This window comes from Rhinopithecus roxellana, chromosome 19 (genome assembly GCF_007565055.1).
Source record: "Rhinopithecus roxellana isolate Shanxi Qingling chromosome 19, ASM756505v1, whole genome shotgun sequence".
Classification (NCBI taxonomy): domain Eukaryota; kingdom Metazoa; phylum Chordata; class Mammalia; order Primates; family Cercopithecidae; genus Rhinopithecus; species Rhinopithecus roxellana.
The window spans coordinates 23,855,422-23,878,788 of record NC_044567.1 but is presented as its reverse complement, the minus strand read 5'-3'; the positions used below and the strand labels follow the sequence as shown (position 1 = coordinate 23,878,788).

The following is a 23,367-nucleotide window of genomic DNA, read 5'->3' as shown; positions in this document are numbered from 1 at the left end:
TTTTAGGGGTAAATACTCAGAAGTGAGATTGCTAGATCATATGGTAATTCTGTTTTGAGTGTTTTGAGTAACCTCCATTCAGTTTTTTATAATGGCTCTACTAATTTACATTCTTACCAACAGAATGTTGGTGCAAGGCTTCCCTTTTTTCCATATCCTCACCAACACTTTATCTTTCATCTTTTTGACAGTAGCCATTGTTATAGGCATAAAGTAATGTTTCATCATGGTTTTAATTTGCGTTTCCCTAATGATTAGTGATTTTGAGCATTTTTTCATATATCTGTTGGTCATTTGTATGTCTTCTTTTAGAAATGTCTATTGAAGTCCCTTGCCCATTTTTTAAATTGAGTTATTTGTGTTCTTGCTAATGAGTTGTTTGAGTTCCTTATATATCTTGGATATTAACTCCTTATTGGATATATAGCTTGTAAATATTTTCTCCCAATCTGTAGGTTGCCACTTTGTTCATGGTTTTCTGTTTGTTGTAATTCCATTGGCCTATTTTTGCTTTTGTTGCCTGTGCTTTTGGGATCAAATCCAAAAAATTGTTGCCTAGACCAATGTTATGTAGTTTTCCCCCTCTGTTTTCTTCTAGTAGTTTTATAGTTTCAGGTCTTGGGTTTAAGTCTTTAGTTCATTTTGAGTTGATTTTTTTATATATTGTGAGATAAAGGTCCATTTTCATTCTTCTGCATGTGGATATCTAATTTTCTTAGCACCATTTTTAGAGAGTCTTTTTTTTCCCATTGTGTATACTTGGCACTTTTGTTGAAAATCAGTTGAATACATACATGGGTTTCTTTCTGTGCTCTTTGTTTCATTGGTCACTGTGGCTGTTTTTTATGCCAATACCATGCTGTTTTAATTACTATAGCTTTGTAGTGTGGTTTGGAATCAGGTTGTGTGATGCCTCCATCTTTGTTCTTTTTACTCATGACTGCCATGGCTATTCAGAGCTTCTTGTGGCTCAATATGACTTTTAGGATTCTTTTGTCTATTTCTATGAAAAATGACATTGGAATTTTGATAAGAGATTACATTGAATCAGTATGTCACTTTGGGTAATGTGAACATTTTAACAATGTTCTTCCAGTCTATGAGCACAGAATATCATGCTATTTATTTGTATCTTCTACAATTTCTCTCATCAACATTTTATAGATTTCAGTGTACAAGCCTTTCTTCACCTCGGTTAAATTTCTTTCTTTCTTTCTCTCTCTTTTTGGTAGCTATTGTAAAAGGAGTTCTCTTAATTTCTCTTTTGGACAGTCTGTTATTAGTATATAGAAATGCTACTGATTTTTTGTGTGTTGATTTTTATCCTGCAAGTTTACTGTATTTATTCATTTATTCTAACAGCTTTTTGGTGTAGTCTTTAAGGGTTTCTATATATAAGATTATGTCTTCAGCAAACAAGGGCAATTTCACTTTTTTCTTTTCTATTTGGGTGATTTTTATTTCTTTCTCTTTCTACATTTTTCTGGCAAGGACTTCAGTACTATGTTAAATGGACATAGTGAAAGTGGGCATCCTTGTCTTGTTCCAGATCTTAGAGGTAAGGCTTTCAATTTTTCACCATTGAATATAATGTTAAGTGTGGGCTTAACATATTTGGCCTTTTTTGGCCAAATATGCAGTATATTTCTTCTATACCTAATTTAGTAAAAGTTTTTCTCAGGAAAGGATGTTGAATTTTGTCAAATGATTTTTCTACATCTAATGAGATAATCATATGGTTTTTGTCCTTCATTCTATTAACGTGCTGTGTACATTTATTGATTTACATATGTTGAACCATCTTTCCATCCCAGTGATAAATTCCATTTGATTATGTTGATTTGTTCTTTTAATGTGTTGTTGAATTTGGTTTGCTAGTATTTTGTTGAGGATTTTTGCATTTCTGTTTATCAAGGATACTGGCCTGTAGTTTTCTTTTCTTGATTGTCCTTGTCTGGCTTTGGTATCAGGGTGATAATACTGGTCATGTAAAAATAATTTAGAAGTACATCCTCCTCTTCAACTTCTTTGAAATCATTTGAGAAAGATTGGTATTAGTTCTTTTAACTGTTAGGTAGAATTCAGCAGTGAGCCAACAGTTGGTCTTGGACTTTTCTTTGATTGGAAAGAACTCATTGGTCTGTTTAGATTTTCTATTTCTTTATGATTCAGTCTTGGTAGGTTGTGTCTAGGAATTTATCCATTTCTTCCAGGTTATCCAGTTTGTTTTGTTGGCATATAATTGTTTGTAATAGTCAGTTTGATCCTTTGTATTTCTGTGGTATCAGTTATAATATCTCCTCATTTGTTTCTCATTTTATTTGAATATTCTCTTTTTTCTTGTTAATCTAGCTAAAGGTTTGTTGATTTATCTTTTCAAAAACCAATTCATAGTTTTGTTGATCTTTGTATTGTTTTCCTAGTCTCTATTTATTTCTTCTGTGATCTTTATTATTTCTTTCCTTCTGTTAATTTTGGGCTTAGTTCTTCTTTTTCTAGTTCCTTGAGGAGTAATGTTATTTATTTGGGATCTTCTTTTCTGATGTAGGCATTTAGTACTATAAACTTTCCTCTTAGGACTACTTTTGCTGCGTCCCCTAAGTTTTGGTATATTGTGTTTCCATTTTTGTTTGTCTCAATATAGTTTTTAAAATTTCCCTTTTAATTTCTTCATTGCCCCCTTGGTTTTTTGGTTGCAGGAACATGTCGTTTAATTTCCATATATTTGTGAATTTTCCTGTTATTCATTTCTAGTTTTATACCATTGTGGCCAGCAAAGATACATGATACGATAACAAACTTAAATTTGTTAAAACTTGTTTCATGGCCTAAAATATCATCTATCCTGGAGACTATTTTATGTGTATTTGAGAAGAATGTGTATTCTGTTGCTGTTGGATGGGATATTCTGTACAGGAATACCTTATTTTATTGTGTTTGCTTTATTGCACTTTGCAAATATTCTGTTTTTTTTTTTTTCCATAAATTAAAGGTTTGTGGCAACCCTGTGTCAAGCAAGTCTATCGTCACCATTTTTCTAATACTATGTACTCACTTCATGTCTCTGTGTCAGCATTTTTTAGCAATAAAGTACTTTAAAACTAAGGTATGTATTTTTTTAGACATAATGCCACTTGTATACATAATAGACTATAGTATAGTATAAACATAACTTTTTATATGTACTGGGTAACAAAAATGTATGACTCACTTTATTGTGATATTTGCTTTACTGTGGTGGTCTGAAACTGAACCTGCGATATCTCCAAGGTATGCCTGTATATGCCTGTTAGGTCCATTTGGTCTAAATTTATTCAAGTCCAATGTTTTTAAATATATTTTCTGTCTGGATGATTTGTTCATTGTTGAAAGTGGGGTATTGATGTCTCCTACTATTATTGTATTAGAATCTGTCTCTCTTTTCAGATCCTTTAATACTTGCTTTACATATTTAGGTACTTTGATGTTAGGTGCATATGTATTTACAATTGTTATATCCTCTTGATGAATTGACCTTTTTTTGTTAAATGATGTTCTTAGTTTTTTTCTTTACAGTATTTGACTTAGTCTATTTTGTCTTATGTCACTATAGATAACCCTGCTCTCTTTTGGTTTCCATTTTGTTGAATAGCTTTTTTCAGCTGCTCACTTTCATCCTGTGTGTATCCCTAAAAGCAAATCTCTTGTAGGCAGCATATAGTTGGATCTTCTTTTCTTCTTACTCTTTCTAAATTGCTCTGGCAATTAAGACTGTCTTTTTGCTAGAGTGTAATTGATTTACATTCAAGGTAGTTATTGAAAGGTGGAGTTATTACTGCCATTTATTGATTTATTTAAGACAGGGTCTTGCTCTGTCACCCAGGCCAGAGTGCAGGGGTGTGATCATAGGCCACTATAACCTTGAACTCCTGGGTTGAAGGCATCCTACAACCTCAGCCTCCTGAGTAGCTGGTACTACAGGCATATGCCACCACACCCATATACATTTTTTTTAAACTTTTTTTTTTTTAGAGACAGGGTCTTGCTTTTGCCCACACTGGTCTCAAACTCCTGGCTTCAAGCAATCCTTTGGCCTCAAGCAATCCTTCTGCCTCGGCCTCCCAAAGTGCTGGAATTACAGGCATGAGTGGCCACGCCCACCCAGCATTGTTAATTATTTTCTAGTTCTTCTGTAGGTGCTTTGTTTCTTTATTTCTCTTGCTGTCTTCCTTTTTTTTTTTTTTTTTTTTTTTTTTTTTGAGACGGAGTCTCGCTCTGTCGCCCAGGCTGGAGTGGTGCAGTGGCCAGATCTCAGCTCACTGCAAGCTCCGCCTCCCGGGTTCACGCCATTCTCCTGCCTCAGCCTCCGGAGTAGCTGGGACTACAGGCGCCCGCCACCTCGCCCGGCTAGTTTTTTGTACTTTTTAGTAGAGACGGGGTTTCACCATGTTAGCCAGGATGGTCTCGATCTCCTGACCTCGTGATCCGCCCGTCTCGGCCTCCCAAAGTGCTGGGATTACAGGCTTGAGCCACCGCGCCCGGCCTGCTGTCTTCCTTTGTGATTTGATAGTTTCCTGTAGTGGTATGCCTTGAGGCCTTTCTATGTTTGTTATGCACTGCATTGTAATTTAAATATTTTTCTTTTGGATCTTATTCACTAGACTATGAAGTGATGCTTTCTCTGAAACATTTCAAGTTTTAGAGCAACAAATTTACAGCAGATTCAGATGGCAATACTTGAAAGTAGTAACTTTTAGATAACATTATAGCGGTTGCTTCTTATTCACTTGCTTCCCTCAGTCTGGATTATAACAGTGCAAGTGCACTGACCTCATTATAGTTTAATTATTAGCCCATTTACAGAAGTATAGAAAACAAGTTGCCTTTTTCCGCCTACAGTTAATCTATTCAGGAAAAGAATGAAACATATAGTTGAATTTGTGTGAATAAGTTTATTCGGATTGTAGCCAATATTAACTCAGTCAACAGTTCTTTACTCTAAAAAAGCAAAACAAGTCAGATTATATACATTTTAACTAAATGGTTACTTTAGACATTGATGAATTAACTGTTGATGAAACAACAGTAATTCAGAATTTACATTTCAAAGAGTTAAGAATTTGTTCCATACATAACATAGTATGTACATGAGTAAGAACATGAGTTCTTATTGTTTCCTTTTCTTTTTTCTCTCTTTTTTTTCTTTTTTCAAGACAGTGTCTCACTCTGTTGCCCAGGCTAGAATGTAGTGGTGCAATCACTGTACTATTCACCTCCCCGGCTCAGGTGATCCTCCCACTTCAGCCTCCTGGGTAACTGGGACTACAGGAACATACCACCATGCCCAGTTAATTCTTTTGTAGAGATGGGGTTTAGCCATGTTGCCCAGGCTGGTCTCGAAATCCTGAGCTCAAGCGATCTGTCTGCCTTGGCCTCCCAAACTGTTGGGATGACAGGTGTGAGCCACCACATCTGGCTTTTATTGTTTTCTTTTCACATGATTTCAGGAAAGTAGATTTTCATGTGTAAACATATTGTTTTACAAATGTCATTTTTTGAAGTTTTTTGCATTGTAAATATCATTGTATGTTTTTGTCAGAATGTATCAAGAAGTAACTGTAAATCGAGGTGTCACTAGTGCAGTAAGGCACTAGTAGTGCAGCTCTGACATTTTCAGAGTCCTCAATATTTTAACTAATTTATGAGAGGGAGTGTTTCTTTTCAGAGAGGGCTGTAGGATCTTCACTTCCAGTTAGATTGCCAACAGAGGTATTACTTTCACTTTAGGGCAGCATTTGTCTATAATATTCCTCCAAGTGCACCTCTGACTGCACCTGTGTTCATTGAAAGTTTGATTCCAAAATATAACCCAGCCTCTTGAGGTGAAGGTGCTGAGTCAAATATCACCAAATAGGCAGTTGTTTCAACAGAAATTCATATTCTTGGTTTTCTTATATTTTCAGTTTGTATTTAGCAAAAATTAAAGATACTAATTTTTATTCTAACTAAAAAAGTTATTTTAAAAAACTACTACTTTTTCATTTTTATTAGTGTTTAAAAGGAACTCTTTTTTCTTTCTAACATATGCCACCTATGGGTACATGTCAACTGAATAAAAGAAAGTAAACATTTAAAACATATGAATACCTCATGAAATGAATAATGAAGACTCATCTTTAGATGGAAAAATATACCAGGTTCTACTTATGAAATAAATTATGTGAAAAAGATTACAAAAGATGGTAGTCTGTTTAGGCAGGCCTATTAAAAGCATTAAGACTTGAGTACTGGCTATTAAAGTGAGTAAATGGCAATATTATAAAGTTAAACACATGCCAAAAAACATTTTCCAGAGGACTGGGATTGTAACAATACCATTAATGAGGGCAAAGAGGTCTTAATGCAATTTGCACTTTCTAAAGTTTCAAAAAGAGGCTTTGAGTTAGTGTATTATTAATGTACTGAACATCTGGAACTGTGTAAGAGCTATGGACATTGAGCAAATGCAGGATTTCCCCACTAGGTTGCATTCGAACTTATTGCCTCCCTAGTGAAATACTAGTTTTAAAGAAGTTTGACAAAATAAAATGACAATATCCAGATAAGACATGGACATTCCAAAGTGTCTTTTAGTTTGTGAGATCTGACTTTTAAAAAAATTGCCTATGAGGTTAACAAATTGAAGTGATGTGAACACCAATTGGTAAATTAAATCATCTCTATCACTATATGTTGACTGGTCTCCCTATATGAATAGTATTTACCCTTTATGAGCTATTAAGTAAGATAGTTACAACAAAGATACCTCACATTTTTTATATATGTAAGCCAAAAGACCTGAGAGACAGCTCTGTGTCATTGTACTTTCCTTTAAGTTATTTGATTTTTAGGTGCCTAGTTAGGATACCTAAGAGAATTTAACAGTTGAGTTATTTTTGTGTTTAGTTATTTATGTGATTTCTCTGGCAAGACGGAAATAGTTAAGCTGTCTAAATGTGTAATTCGAATGTTACCTGCAATGAGAATATAAAAGCCGTAGACCTAAATATTTTGTTATCTGAAACTGAAAATTTGCTGGAGGCCATTTTCGCTAAAATAACGAGTATGTTTTTGCTATAGAATTGTACTCCAAATTTGCATGTAGCCCCTGTGTTATCCTCAACAAAAGGTTTTAAGGTACTTAAAAAAAAAATCTCCACTGAAGAAATTAAACACATTGTGTTCTGTGGAAATGTGTCATAGTCACCAAATTCTCCCTTTTATGAAGTGTTCCTCAGCTCTTTGCCTGAACTAAAATCTGGATAGACGCAGAGGACATACCACTTCGTCAGACCTTCCAAATTGTGACCGTCCTTTCCTCTCATAACTTGTAGTATTTCAGACTTAGTATTCTATTTCCTCTCCATTGTTCTTTCTAAATCTTTACCTGTCTGTTTTCTTCTGGAAGGGAGGGGAGAAGAAAGGAAGGGAGGAAGGAATGAGTGAACAAAGTCTCACCAAGAAAAAACTAGTCTTTCCCCTTCATCTTTGCCATCTTACAAAGCATCTGGATACTCTTATTTTTAATATTTTATTTTATTTTTATTTACTTTTTCAGGTAGGGTCTTACTCTATCGCCCAGGCTGGAGTATGGTGGCATGATCATAGCTCAGTGCAGTCTCAACCTCCAGGACTCAAGCAGTCCTCCCATCTCAGCCTCCTGCGTAACTGGGATCACAGGCACATACCACCACACCTAGCTAATTTTTGTATTTTTTGTAGAGACAGGGTTTTGCCAAGTTGCCCAGGCTGGTCTCGAACTCCTGGGCTCAAGTGATCCTCCAGCCTCAGTCTCTCAAACTGCTGGGATTTCAGGTGTGAGCCACTGCACTCAGCCAACTCTTCTTTTATTAAGGACTTTGGCACCTCGTTTTACAGTTATGTTTTACCCCTCCCTACTCTCCTCCCTGACCTTCCATTGTTATGGACCTTCATTCATTCATTTATAAAATTCATTCAACGAGTATTTACTGACCACTTTCTATATGTAAGGTACTCTCTGACGTGCCATTGTTTTGGACCTTCATTTTCCATTCATTTATAAAATTCATTCAACGAGTATTTACTGACCACTTTCTATATGTAAGGTACTGTTCTATGTACTGGGCAATCAGCAGTAAGTAAAACAGACAAAAATCATTGTCCTTTTATATTCCAGGGTGAGAGACAGAAAATAAATGAGAGACACAGAAGGCTACTAATATGTTAGATGATATTATGGACTAAATGTTTGTGTCCCACCACATTTTTTATGTTGAAGCCCTAACCCCCAGTGTGGCTTAATTTGGAGATGGGGCCTCTAAGGAAGTAATCGAGGTTAAATGAGGTTGTAAGGGTAGGGGCTTTATCTGATAGGATTAGTGTTCTTGTAAGAAGAGACACCAGAAAACTCCATTGCTGTCTCTCCCTGTCCCTCTCTGAATAGAGAGGAAAGGCCATGTGAAGACACAGAGAGAAGGTGGCTGTCTGCAAGCCAGGAAGAGAGCCCTCATCAGAAATCAAATTAACAGGCACCTTGATCTTGGACTTCATAGCCAAGAAGTAAGAAATACATTTCTCTTGTTTAAGCCACTCAGTCTGTGGCTTAAACTAACAATTTTAAGAAATAAATTTCTGTTGTTTAAGCCACTCAGTCTGATATTTTTGTGTGGTAGCCTGAGGGGACTAATCTAGATGGTGATAAGTGCTATGTAGAAAACTAAAGCAAGGAAAGGGAGAAAAGAGGATCCTGGGGTTGGAGGTTTTTTTGGGGGTTTGGAGGGTGATCATTTAGAATTTAATTGGATGGTTTCAGAAGGTCTATCCTAGAAGGTGACAGTGAGTAAAAGTGTAAAGGAGGAGAGGAAGCAAACCACTCTGATTGGGGGGAATAATGTTCAGATAGTAGGAATCTTGAGATAGGAGAGTACCTAGTTTGAGCAAAAGGAAGCCAGTGTAGCAGAGCAGGACTGAAGTATGGGGAATTGAAGGAGATAAGGTCAAAGAAATAGTTGGGTAAAATCGCACCACAGTAAGCATTTAGATTTTGTTCAAAATGCAATAGGAAGCCATTGGAGGCTTTAAACTTAGTTTTAAAAGGATTATGTTGGCTGCTGTATGGAAAATGGACTGTAGAGAGCACAGGCTGAAGCAAGGTGATTGTTAAGGAGTCTGCTCTAATAATCTAGATGATAGATGGTGACGGCTTGGACCACTGTGGTAGCAGTAAAGATAGTGAGAAATGTTTAGAGTCTAGATAAATTTAAAAGTAGTGCTGGCAGGATTTGCTGATGAATTGGATGAGCAGTAATAGAGATGAGGGGCTGGGTGTGGTGGCTCATGCATATAATCCCTTTGGGAAGTCAAGGTAGAGGACTGCTTGAGCCCAGGATTTTGAGACCACCCTTGGCAACACAGCAAGACCCTGTCTGGTTTTTTTGTTTGTTTGTTTGTTTTTTTAAAAAGCCAGACATGGCAGCACATACCTGTAGTCCCAGCTACTTGGGAGGTTGAGGTGGGAGGATCGCTTGAGCCCAGGAATGTGAGGCTACAATGAGCTGTGATCATACCACTGCACTTCAGCCTGAGCAACAGAGTGAGATCCCATCTCTAAAAAGAAAAAAAGAGAGGAAATAAGGTTTTCTTGCTGGTCCCCCTTTTTAATCTGTACTCTCCCACTAGGCAATCTCATCTCTATGCATTCTTTTTTTTTTTTTTTTTTTTTGAGACGGAGTCTCGCTCTGTCGCCCAGGCTGGAGTGCAGTGGCCGGATCTCAGCTCACTGCAAGCTCCGCCTCCTGGGTTCACGCCATTCTCCTGCCTCAGCCTCCCGAGTAGCTGGGACTACAGGCGCCCGCCAGGTCGCCCGGCTAGCTTTTTGTATTTTTAGTAGAGACGGGGTTTCACCATGTTAGCCAGGATGGTCTTGATCTCCTGACCTCGTGGATCCGCCCGTCTCGGCCTCCCAAAGTGCTGGGATTACAGGCTTGAGCCACCGCGCCCGGCCTATGCATTCTTTTTTAGTTTTATCTTTTGTCATGCTTTCCTAATATATAATTCAATTCTAACTTCTACCTTAAGTACTATGCCCATATATCCAACTGCCATATCAATATTTCCATTTGAATATCTTAAAGGCAACAAACTTAATCTTTCCTTCCAGTCTTGGTCCTTTTCCAGTGTTGCCTGTATGAGTGAATGGTACTGTCTTAGTTCATTTTCTGTTGCTTGTAACAGACTACCTCAAACTGGGTGATTTATTTATTTATTTATTTTTTGAGACGGAGTCTCGCTCTGTCGCCCAGGCTGGAGTGCAGTGGCCGGATCTCGGCTCACTGCAAGCTCCGCCTCCCGGGTTTATGCCATTCTCCTGCCTCAGCCTCCCGATTGGCTGGGACTACAGGTGCCCGCCACCTCGCACGGCTGGTTTTTTGTATTTTTTAGTAGAGACGGGGTTTCACCAGGTTAGCCAGGATGGTCTCGATCTCCTGACCACGTGATCCGCCCGTCTCGGCCTCCCAAAGTGCTGGGATTACAGGCTTAAGCCACCGTTATTTTTTTAAATGAATTTGTTTCTTCCAGTTACGAAGGCTGAGAAGTGTAAGGCCGAGAGGCTGCATCTGGTGTGGGCCTTCTTGCCAGTGGGAACTCTCTGCTGAGTCCCAGGGTAGCTCAGAGTATCACAGGGCAAGGAGGCTGAATGTACAAGCTTGAGTCTCTATTCCTTTTTGTATAAAGCCACTAGTCCTACTCCCGTGATAAACCATTAATACATGACTGGACAAATCCATTCATGAGGGCAGCACTCTTGTTACCCTGTCACCTCTTAACATCCCCCACCTCTCAATGCCGCCACATTAGAGATTAAATTTCAACATTTTGGAGAGGACAAATGTTCAAAACATAGCAGGTACTGAAATCATATTTGGGCTAATCATATACCTACAGAGCACCTGTGAACGTTTTTCTCCCTTCCCTGTCATGTCCCATCCAACACCATACCTTATTCATTTTAATTTTAAATATTTTTATAACCTGCTGACTTTTCTTTCTCTACAGTTAATTTGCAAAAAGATAAAGTCATGGCTCACATATAAAGTTAACACCTACCACAGATTTTATTAAAATCGCTGATTAATGAAGAAAAAGTATGGATTTGGCCAATTCAGAGAGCGTTTAAGGATTTATGTACTTGTAGGCAATTTAATAAAGGAATAGACTATAAGAAAACTGGTTGATGTACTACAGGGCAATAAATAGTAACCTTTGGGGTTATCTTTTCTCCTGGACAGAAATGATTTGTATTTGTATTAGACAAAAATATCTAAGTTGAAATATAATTTTGCTAAGTCTGGAACCTTAATTAATAGTGAACAGTGAGTTCAACAAAGTGTATTTCCCAAATAATCTTCTAGTGGGCTTTTGTCTCCATTTGAAATGGAAAGTTTGTACCGTTTCTTTTATCTTATTCTCAAGGTTTGCATATTTTTTCTTAACTTATTCTAATTCAACCTACCGCCATCTCTGGATTACTATATTAGTAGCCTAAATGTATCTGTTATAACCCCTCTTGTAACTCATCATATTAATAATCAGACTAATGTTTAATTTTTATATTTTGTATTTGTGAAATATGTGTGTATATAAGTCTACAAAACTAATATGTACATTTTAAATAATAATAAAATGGAGATCTGAGTATCCATCACCCAGCTTAAGAAATAGAACATTATTTCTACATTAGAAACCTCCATCTGGCCAGGTGCAATGGGTCACGCCTGTGATCCCAACACTTTGGGAGGCTGAGGGGTGGATCACCTGAGGTCAGGAGTTCAAGACCAGCCTGACCAATATGGTAAAACCCTGTCTCTACTAAAAATACAAAAATTAGCCAGATGTGGTGGTGTCCGCCTGTAGTCCCAGCTACTCAGGAGACTGAGACAGGAGAATTACTTGAACTCAGGAGACGAAGATTTCAGTGAGCCGAGATTGTGCCACTGCACTCCAGCCTGAGTGACAGAGCGAGACTCCATCTCAAAAAAATAAAAAAATCCTTCATTTGTTCCTTCCCAATTGTATCCCCCCGAAAGCTAAAGGTATTAGTTTCGTGAGTTTTTAAAAGTTATATATATATATATATATATATATATATATATATATTCTCAAAGGACATATTGTTTTTGAAGTTTGTATAAATGAAATCATATTTGTTATCTATCTGTATTTGCATTTTTTACTCAACACCTAAAGGTTTGTGATTCATCCTTCTTAATATGTGAGAAACCAGTTCATTTATTTATATTACTACATAGTATTCATTTGTGTGTTCTTTTCAATTTTTGAAATTGTGGTAAAATGCACGTAAAATTGACCTTGTTTTTCTTTTTTTGAGACGGAGTCTCGCTCATCACCCAGGCTGGAGTGCAGTGGCACGATCTCAGCTCACTGCAAGCTCTGCCTCCCGGGTTCACGCCATTCTCCTGCCTCAGCCTCCCGAGTAGCTGGGACTACAGGAGCCCGCCACCATGCCCGGCTAATTTTTTGTATTTTTATAGAGATAAGGGTTCACTGTGTTAGCCAGGATGGTCTCCATCTCCTGACCTCATGATCTACCCACCTCGGCCTCCCAAAGTGCTGGGATTACAGGCATGAGCCACCGCGCCCATCCGCTAAAATTTACCTTTTAAGCATTTTTAAGTGTACAATTTAGTGCCATCGAGTACATTCATGATGTTGTGCAACCATCACCAGTATCCCTTTCCAAAACTTTTTAATCATCCCAGTCAGAAACTGTACTGATGGAACAATGAGTCCTGTTTAGCCCCTTCCCTCAGGCCCTGGTAACCTCTGTTCTACTTCCCATCTCTAAGAATTTGTCTATTCTAGGTACCTCATATAAGTGGAATCATATAATATTTGTACTTTGTGTACAAAAATACAGTGGCTTTTTTCACTTACCACAACATTTTCAGGTTTATCCATATTCAAGCATTTGTCAGAATTTCATTCCTTTTATAGTTGAATAATTTTCCATTGCATGTAGGTCATACATTTTGTTTATCTATTGATTGACACTTGAGTTGTTTCCATTATTTGGTGATTGGGAATAATGCTTCTATAAACATCAACATACAACTATTTGTTTGGATCCTAGTACTTTCAGATATTTGAGGTTATATACTTAGGAGTGGAATTGCTGGATCATATGGTAATTCTGTGCTTATGAACTTTTGAGGAACTGCCAGACTGTTTTCCACAGCAGTTGTACCATTTTACATTTGCCACCAGCAATATGTGACGGTTACAGTTTCTGCATGTCCTTGCAACACTTAATTTTCTTGTTTGGACTGTAGTTATACTACTGGATGTGAAGTGGGACTTCATTGTGATTTTGACTTGCAGTTTCCTAATGACTAAGGATTTTGAGCATCTTTTAATGTCCTTTTGGGCCATTTTGTTTTTAATCTTTGAAGAAATGTCTATTAAAGTCCTTTGCCTATATTTGAATCTGTTTGGTTTTTTTGTTGTTCAGTTGTAGGAGTTCTTTATATCTTCTGCATATTAATCTTTTATCAGCCATATGCTTTGCATTCTGTGTATTATCATTTAACTTTCTTGACAGTATCCAAAAATGTTTTATAATTTTTATGAAATCCGAGTTTATCTGTATTTTTCTGTTACTTATGCTTTTGGTGTCATAGCCAACAAATCGTTGCCAAATCCAAGGTCATAAAGCCTTCCTTCTATTTTTTTTCTTTTAGAGTTTTATATTTTTTAGCTCTTACAGTAATGTCTTTGACTAATGTTGAGTTAATGTTTGTTTATTATGTAGGCAAGGTATTACTTCATTCTTTTTACATGTAGCGATCCAGTTTTCTCAACACCATCTGCTGAAAAGAACCTTCATGCATTGTTTCAATAATGCAGAAAAGCATTTGACAAAATGCAACACACTTTCATGATACAAATTCTCAACAAGGTAGGAATAGAAGGAAATTACCTGATTATAATAAAGGTCATATGTAAGAAGCTCATAGCATACTCAGTGGTGCAAACTGAAAGGTTTTCCTCTAAGATCAGAAACAGGGCAAGGATGCCCACTCTTGCCACTTCTGTATAACATAGTACTAGAATTCCTAGCCAGAGCAATTAGGCAAGAAAAAGGAATAAAAGTCATTCAAATGGAAAAGGAAAAAATAAAATTGTCTTTGTTTACAGACATGATCTTTCCTGAAGATCTTATTTTTTAAAAACTGTTAGGACTAATAAATTGAGTAAAGTTGCAATATGCAAAATTAACATACAAAAATCAGTTGTATTTCTATACACTGACAACAAACTGTCTAAAAAGGAAATTAGGAAAACATTTCCATTTGCAGTAGTACCAAAACAAATAAAATACTTAGGAATAAAAAGGAGGTAAAAGACTTGTATATTGAAACCCATAAAACATTTCTATGTATACTGTTTTATTTTGATTCTTATTTCCCCTTCTGTTTTCCACAGTGGCTATGCTGTTTTATATTCCCACCAGCAATACACAAGGATTCCAATATCAGAACATCTTCACTAACAGTTGTTATTTATTTTTTTAAATAATGGCCTTCCTAAAAGTTGTGAACTAATATCTCATTGTGGTTTTGATTTGCATTTCCCTGATAATTACTGATGTTGAGCATCTTTCCATATACCTGGTAACAGTTTGTATGTCTTCTTTGGAGAACTGTTTATTCTTGTCCTTTGCCTGTTTTTCAATTTTTTTTTAACATTGAGTTTCTTAATATATTTTGGATATTAACCCCTTATCAGATATATGGTTTGCAGATATTTTTTCTCATCATTTAGGTTACCTTTCCACTCTTTTTTTTCCCTTTACTGTGCAGAAACCTTTTAGTTTGTTGTGGTCCCAATCGTATGTTTTACTTTTGTTGCCTGTGCTTTTATGTCATACCCATCAAATCATTGTTAAATCCAGTGTTACAAAAATTTTCTCCTGTGTTTTTTCCTGAGTTTTTTTTTTTTTTTTTTTTTTTTTATAGACAGAGTCTTGCTCTGCCGCCAGGCTAGAGTGCAGTGGCGCAATCTTGGCTCACTGCAACCTCCGCCTCCCAGGTTCAAGTGGTTCTCTTGCCTCAGCCTCCCGAGTAGCTGGGACTACAGGTGCGTGCCACCACGTCCAGCTAACTTTTTGTATTTTTAGTAGAGACGGAGTTTCACTATGTTAGCCAGGATGGTCTCGATCTCCTGACCTCGTGATCTGCTCGCCTTGGCCTCCCAAAGTGCTGGGATTACAGGCGTGAGCCACTGCACCTGGCCAACAGTTTGAAATCTTACATTTAAGTCTTTAATCCATTTTGAGTGAACTTTTGTGTATTGTGTAAGATAAAGTCCAGTTTGATTCTTTTGCATGTGGATATTGTTTGCCCTAAACTATTTGTTGAACAGACTGTCCTTTTCCCATTATGTATTTTTGGCACCCTTGTTGAAGATCAGTTGATCATACATGTGTGAATTTATTTCCAGGCTCTCTATTCTCTTCCAGTGATCTATATGTCCGTCTTTACGGCAATGCAATTACTATTTTGATTATGGTGGCTTTGTAAGATGTAAATGTCATGAAGCACGATGCCTCTAGCTTTGTTCTTCTTTCTCAAGATTGTTTTGATGATTCCAATTTGTTTGTGGTTGCATATTAATTTTTGTATTTTTTTTCTATTTCTGTAAAAAATGTCATTGGGATTTTGATAGGAATTACATTGAATCTACATTTGTATTAGTCTTTAAAGTCAATGGTGCCCAACCTTCTTAGCACCAGGGACTGGTTCTGTGGAAGACAGCTTTTCCACAGACCTGGGTTGGGGCTGGGGGTGATGGTTTCGGGATGAAACTGTTCCACCTCGGATCATCAGGCATTAGATTCTCATAAGGAGCATATAACCTAGATCTCTTGCATGCACAGTTCACAATAGGGTTTGCACCCCTATGAGAATATAATGCTGCAGCTGATCTGACAGGAGACGGAGCTCAGACGGTAATGCTCGCTCACCTGCCACTCACCTCCTGCTGTGCAGCCTGGATTCTACCAGTACCGGTCTGTGGCCTGGGGGTTGGGGACCCCTGCTTTAAATGTTTCATAGAGGACTGTGCATAGTGGCTCACACCTGTAATCCCAGCAGTTTGGGAGGCCAGGGCAAGAGGAGCACTTGAGGACAGGAGTTCAAGACCAACCTGGGCAATATAGTGAGACTCTATACCTACAAAAAAAAAAAAAAATTACCAGGTCATGGTGGCTCATGCCTGTAGTCCTAGCTACTTGGGAGGCTGAAGTAGGAAGACTGCTTGAGCCCAGGAGTTTGAGGTTACAGTGAGCTATGATCACACCACTATACTCCAGCCTGGGTGACAGAGCAAGACTTTCTCAAAAAAAAAAAAAAAAAAATTAGCAAAGAAATGAAAATTAAAAATTAATAAAATTAAATAAATAAAAATGTTTTGTAGAATTGGCATTGAGGCCTTAGCTTTTCTTTGATGGGAGACTTTTTGTTACTGATTCAGTCTCCTTACTAATCTGTTCAGATTTTCTGTTTCTTCATTATTCAGTCTCGGTAGGTTGTATATTACTAGGAATTTGTCCATTTCATCTAGTTTATTCAATTTATTGGCATATAATTTTTCAGAGTTGTCTTTTATTATATTGGTGGCATCAGTGTCTCTTCTTTCATTTCTGATTTTCTCTTTTTTTTTCTTAACCAATCTAGGTGAAGGCTTGTCAATTCTGTTGATCTTTTCAAAAATCAACTCTTAGTTTTATTGTTTGTGTGTTTTTCTGTTCCCTATTTTATTTCTGCTCTAATCTTAATATTTCTTTCCTTCTGCGAACTTTGAGTTTACTTTGTTCTTTTTCTAGTTTCCTGAAGTGTAGAATTGGGTTACTTGAGATCTTTCTTTTTTAATGTTGGCATTTACCACTATAAACTTTGCTCTTAGTGCTGCTTTTGGTGTATCTCTACTTTTGGTATGTTGTGTTTTTTTTCCATTGGTCTCAAGATAATTTCATAACTTTCCTTTTGATTTCTTTTTTGAACCATTCATTGGTTGTTCAAAAGTGTGTTAATTTTAATATTTTTGTAAATTTGCTGGTTTTCTGATCCTGAATTTTAGTTTCATTCTGTTGTGGTTGCAAAAGATACCTGGTATTAATTTTAATCTTACATTTGTTAAGACTTGCTTTGTTACCTGACACATGATCTGTCCTAGAGAATGTTCCATGTACAGTTGTGAAGAACATGTATTTTGCTGCTGTTGGGTAAAATGTTCTATATATGTCTGTTAGGTCCATCTGGTCTCTAGTATTGTTCAAGTTCCGTTTCCTTATGGCTCTTCTGTTTGGGTGTTTTATTCATTACTGAAGGTGAGATATTCAACTTTCCTACTATTCTTATGTTGCTGTTTATTTCTCTGTTCAGTACAATCAGTATTTGCTTGCTATATTTGGGTGTTCTGATGTTGGTTGGTATATATTTATAGTTGTTAAATATTCCTGGTGAATTGACCCATTTATCATTATATAATGTCCTTTTTTTTTTTTTTTTTTGGTCTCTTGTGACAATTTTTTACTTAGAATCTCTTTAGTATCCTAGAATTGCCACCCCTGCTGTCTTTTGGTTACCATTTATAAGTAATATCTTTTTCTATCCCTTCACTTTCAGCCTATAGGTATCCTTAAATTTAAAGTGAGTCACTTGCAGACAGCATTTTTATCTATCCAGCCCCTTTATCTTTTGCTTAGAAAATTTAATCCATTTACGCTTAAAGTAATGACTGATAGAGAAAGACTTACTATTGTCATTTCAATAATTGTTTTCTGTCTAACTATAGCTTTTTTGTTCCTCTTTTCCTCCCTTGATGTCTTTTTCCGGAGAATAAAAATTAATATAACTTCTTAGCTGTGTTTATAGAATTAAAGTAGTTCTTCCTGTTTAATTAAAGCATATTGTGCAGCAATTAACTATTTTACTAATGTTTTGTTTTATAGTCTTATTAAGAAGTTTATTTCTAAAAATAAAGGTAAAATTGAGGAAATAAATTATCTTATTAAAACTGATCAGTTGCTGTTTTCCAGAGAATTTTGAATGGTTTCTTATAATAACTCGTCCAAATTGTGTAGAACTCATAGTATATAACAAGCAGATAAAACAGTTCAATTTAAATAATAATCTCTAATATTAGCTTTTGTCTTTTTCATTTATTCAGCTTTATTCTTTCTTTGCATTTGCTATGTTTCATTTTCTAGCTTCTTAGAAAGAATAGTTGATTCTTTTATTTTGACATTTTAAAAATAAATATATTTAAAGCCATAAATGTATTTCCAAGTATTGCCATTGCTGTATGCCACATGTTTTGAATTGTGAGTGGTTTACTTATTCATAACTAAAGATTTAATGAATTCTACTGTGTTTTTCTATTTAACTCATACGGTTTTTAAGAATATGAGTTTTACAGCCACGTGTGTTGGTTCACACCTGTAATTTCAGCACTTTGGAAGGCTGAGTCTGGAGGATCCCTTGAGACCTGAAGTTTGAGACTAGCCTGTTCATCAAAGCAGGATCTCATCTCTACAAAAAATATAAAAATTAGCTGGGTGTAGTGGCATGCACGTGTAGTCCCACCTACTCAGGAGGCTGAGGTGGAGGGATTGCCTGAGCCTAGGAGTTCGAGGCTGCACTGAGCTATGATCTTGCCACTGCACTCCAGCCTGGGTGACAGAGACGCTGTCTCTAAAATCAATCAATCAATCAATCAAGATGAATTTTTGTTTTGGGCTTGACTTTTAATCTACCATGACTTTATATTATTGACTTTTAATCTACCATGGCATAATTGTTTAAAAATGTGATCAATATGATAAGGATTGCTTAAAATTTGTTGAACGTCCTTTCGTAATCTAACCCATGGCTGTAAATGTTCCATTTGTGCCCATATATTTTCTACTTCTTGGCTGAGTCTTTCTTTATATCTTTTTTCAATGCGGGTTATTAATGATGATCAAATATTCAGATAATGAGCTTATCTGCCTATACACTTAGTAAAATGATCTTAAATCGTCTTCATTTGAAGACGATTTAAGAATATTAAGAAACTTCACCTTAGGTTTAAAGAGAGAACTTAAAGTTTGTTAACTTTGACAGAGGTTTTTGTTTTGTGCTTTTGCTTTTGAAATTGCCAAGATAGGCCGGGCACGGTGGCTCAAGCCTGTAATCCCAGCACTTTGGGAGGCCGAGACGGGCGGATCACGAGGTCAGGAGATCGAGACCATCCAGGCTAACACGGTGAAACCCCGTCTCTACTAAAAAAATTCAAAAAACTAGCCGGGCGAGGTGGCAGGCGCCTGTAGTCCCAGCTACTCGGGAGGCTGAGGCAGGAGAATGGCGTGAACCCGGGAGGCGGAGCTTGCAGTGAGCTGAGATCTGGCCACTGCACTCCAGCCTGGGCGACAGAGTGAGACTCTGTCTCAAAAAAAAAGAAATTGCCAAGATAGTAGTGGTAGTAGTAGTGGTGGTGGTAGAAATTGCCAAGATAATAGTAGTAATAGTAGCAGTAGTAGTAGTGGCAGTAGTGGTGGTAGAAATTGCCAAGATAATAGTAGTAGTAGTAGTAGTAGCAGCAGCAGCAGCAATGTTGGTGGTAATTGTAACAGCAGCAGCAAACTATGTGCCAACACCATTCAGATCTCTCTAAATCTGTTAATAAATTTAACCCCATAAACACTCTATGAGATATATTGTTTTCTTCATTTTATAGATGAGAAAAGACACAGAGAGATTAATATACTTGCTGTAGTCACATTTAGTCACATTGGCTTAAACAAATGGAGGAAAGTTTGTTTAGCTAGACACACAAAAAATAATTTTTTTCTTTCCTCTCTTTAGTTACTAGAAAAATTAAAAGAACGTTGGCTCTCTACTGGTTTATGGCATAATCTGGAGTTGGTGAAGACAGTCATTGTAGAACCACAGGGAGGAGAAAAAACAAATTTTGATGAATTACTGCAGGTGTACTATGACGCAATCAAATACAAAGGAGAGAAAGGTAACGAAATTATTTCATGGTTGGTGAAAAAATATTTTTTATTACAAAGTAAGAAGGTACAATTATAATTTTATATTTTTAAATGAATTACACTTAAGAGAAAAATTATAATCCTGAGTGAAAAGAAAATAAGCTGGGTAAAGAAATTCTTTTAATTGTACTTGTTCTCCTGTGAATATTTTCACTTGGGTATGCTGATTCAACTTTAAGAAAAATGATGCCATCATCTCACAGTCTTCAGTGCACTACCTGAAATATTTTGTGCAAAAAGGCATAGGATATATATAAATATATTCCTTACTAGCCAAATGAGACCTATATTTTGATGCAATTAGTACCCTTGGTGCTTATATTCTATTACATAAGGTAAACTTGAATTTTCAAAACATCACTGAAAACTTAATTCCAAGTTAGAGCACATCCATGAAGAGTTTGATGTGAGGCCGGGCGTGGTGACTCTTGCCTGTAATTCTAGCACTTTGGGAGGCTGAGACGGGCAGATCACTTGAGCCCAGGAGTTTGAGACTGGCCTGGGCAACATGGTAACATCTTGTCTCTACAAAAAATACAAATATTAGCAGGGTGTGGTGCATGTGCCTATAGGTCTAACTACTTGGGAGGTTGAGGTGGGAGAATCACCTGAGCCTAAGAGGTCAAGGCTGCAGTGAGCTGTGATTGTGCCACTGCACTCCAGCCTGGCTGACAGAGTGAGACCTTGTCTCACAAAATAAATAAATAAATAAAATAAAAAAGTTTGATGTGAAGGGATAGTAATAGTTTATGAACAATGCAAGAAAGAGGTAATATAGCATGTCAGTATCTTTTTATGGTATATATATATATGGTGTTCTCTGTGTCTGTTTTAAATACTTTTAAATATATTGATTCCATTTGATATGTATTATCAATTAAAATTATTTCAGTTATTCTGAGAATTTTACTTTCAGGTGGTAAAGGTAATAATGCAACTTCAATTTTTATGAAATAAACCTGTTTATAATCACACAGTTCATATGCAAGTTGCTATTCTGACATGTTTTTATTGTATAAGTTATCTGGAAGATGCACAGTTTGTAATTGGTTTGCTACCCTTTTGCATATAAATGTAATTTTGTTTCCCTTATTTACTTAAAGACATTGAACTGTTAAAACTATATCTCATAATAGTGTTTTATTTTGATTATTTTAAATTTACTACTATAATTACTATTTTATAATTACTAAAATTATAAATCAGGTATTTTCAAAATGACAAGAATAAGCAATTTCTGATAATTTTGGATATGCTTTTTTCTGTTGTTTAAGATGGAGCTCTCCTGGTAGCAGTTTGTCGTGGTAAAGTGAGTGAGGGTCTGGATTTCTCAGATGACAATGCCCGTGCTGTCATAACAATAGGAATTCCTTTTCCAAATGTGAAAGATCTACAGGTAGGCCATCAAAACTTTAAGTTTTATTATTACAGGAGTCATTGGTTTTGTATAAAGTTAATTTCAGGGATCCCTCATTTTATTGAGCTTTGCTTTATAGTGCTTTTTTACAAATTGAAGGTTTGTGGTAACCCTGCATTGTGCAAGTCTGTCGGCACCATTTTTCCAACAGCATGTGGTCACTTGTTTCTGTGTCACATTTTGGTTAATTCTCACAATATTTCAAACCTTTTCATTATTATTATATCTGTTAGAGTGGTCTGTGATAAGTGATCTTTGATGTTACTATTGTAATTGTTTGGGGCACCTCATACTGTACCCACACAAGAGAGCGAACTTAATTGATAAGTGACATATGTATGCTAACTGCTCCACTGACCACCCTTCCCCCATTTCTCTCTCCTCGGGACTCTCCATTCCCTGAGAGACAACAACACTGAAATTAGGCCAATTAATAACCCTACAGTGGCCCATAAGTGTTCAAGTGAAAGGAAGTATTGCATGCTTCCTACTTTAAATCAAAGATGAGACATGATTAAGCTTAGTGAGCAAGGAATATTGAAAACTGAGACAAGACAAAAGCTAGGCCTCTTGCACCAACCAATTAGCCATACTGTGAATGCAAGGGAAAAGTTCTTCAAGGGAATTGAAAGTGTTACTCTAGTGAATGTAGAAATAATAAGCAAACAGCCTTGTTACTGATATAGAGAAACGTTTAGTGGTCTGGAAAGAAGATCAAACTGTCCATAACATTCTCTTAAGCCAAAACTTAATTCAGAGCAAGGCCCTACCTCTCTTCAATTCTGTGAAAGCTGAGAGAGGTGAGGAGGCTGCAGATGAAGCTAGCAGAGGTTGTTTCATGAGGTTTAAGGAAAGAAGCCATCTCCATAACTTAAAAGTGCAAGGTAATGCAGCAGGTGCTGATGGAGAAGCTACAGCAAGTTATCCAGAAGATCTGGCCAAGATAATTGATGAAAGTGGCTATGCAAAACAGAAGATTTTCAGTGTAGAAGAATCAGCCTTCTATTGAAAGAAGATGCCACTTAGGACATTCATAGCTAGAGAGGAGAAGTCAATGCCTGACCTCAAAGCTTCAGAGAACAGGCGGACTCTCTTGTGATGGGCTAATGCAGCTGGTGACTTTAAGTTGAAGCCAATGCTCATTTAACATTTTAAAAATCCTAGAGCCCTTAAGAATTATACTAAATCTACTCTGCTTGTGCTCTATAGATGGAACAACGAAGTCTGCATGACAGCATATCTGTTTACAGCACAGTTTACTGAACATTTTAAGTCCATTATTGAGACCTACTCCTCAGAAAAATCAATTCCTTTCAAAATATTACTGCTCATTAACCATACACATGGTCACTCAAGAACTCTATGGAGATGTACAAGGAGATTAATGTTTTCATGCTTGCTAACAAAACATCCACTCTGTAGCCAGTGAATAAAGGAGTAATTTCTACTTCCAAGTCTCACATTTCACAAGGCTATAACTGCTATAGATAGCGATTCCACTGATGGATCTGGACAAAGTCTATTAAAAACCTTCTGGAAAAGATTCACCATTATAGATGCCATTAAGAACATTCATGATTCATGGGAGGAGGTGAGAATATCAACACCAGCAGGAGTTTGGAAGTCATTGATTCCATCCCTCATTGGATGACTGAGGGAGTTAAGAGTTCAGTGGAGGAAGTAACTGTAGCTGTGGTGGAAATAATAAGAGAACTAAATTAGAAGTGGAGCCTAAAGACATGACTAAATTGCTGCAATCTAATGAGGAAACTTAAACAGATGAGGAGTTGCATTTTATGGATGAGCAAAGAAAGTGGTTTTTTGAGACAGGAAC

At 36.7% G+C, this 23,367-nt stretch overlaps 1 protein-coding gene across 1 annotated transcript in view; it reads left to right on the top strand.

Moving 5' to 3' along the window:
- BRIP1 (BRCA1 interacting protein C-terminal helicase 1) overlaps positions 1 to 23,367 on the top strand; it is a 183,703-nt gene that overhangs the window by 97,332 nt on the left and 63,004 nt on the right. The window contains exons 14-15 of the mRNA XM_030922502.1: positions 19,926 to 20,085; positions 21,391 to 21,512. Of these exons, the coding sequence (XP_030778362.1) occupies positions 19,926 to 20,085; positions 21,391 to 21,512 (282 nt within the window). The remainder of the gene's footprint in view (positions 1 to 19,925; positions 20,086 to 21,390; positions 21,513 to 23,367) is intronic.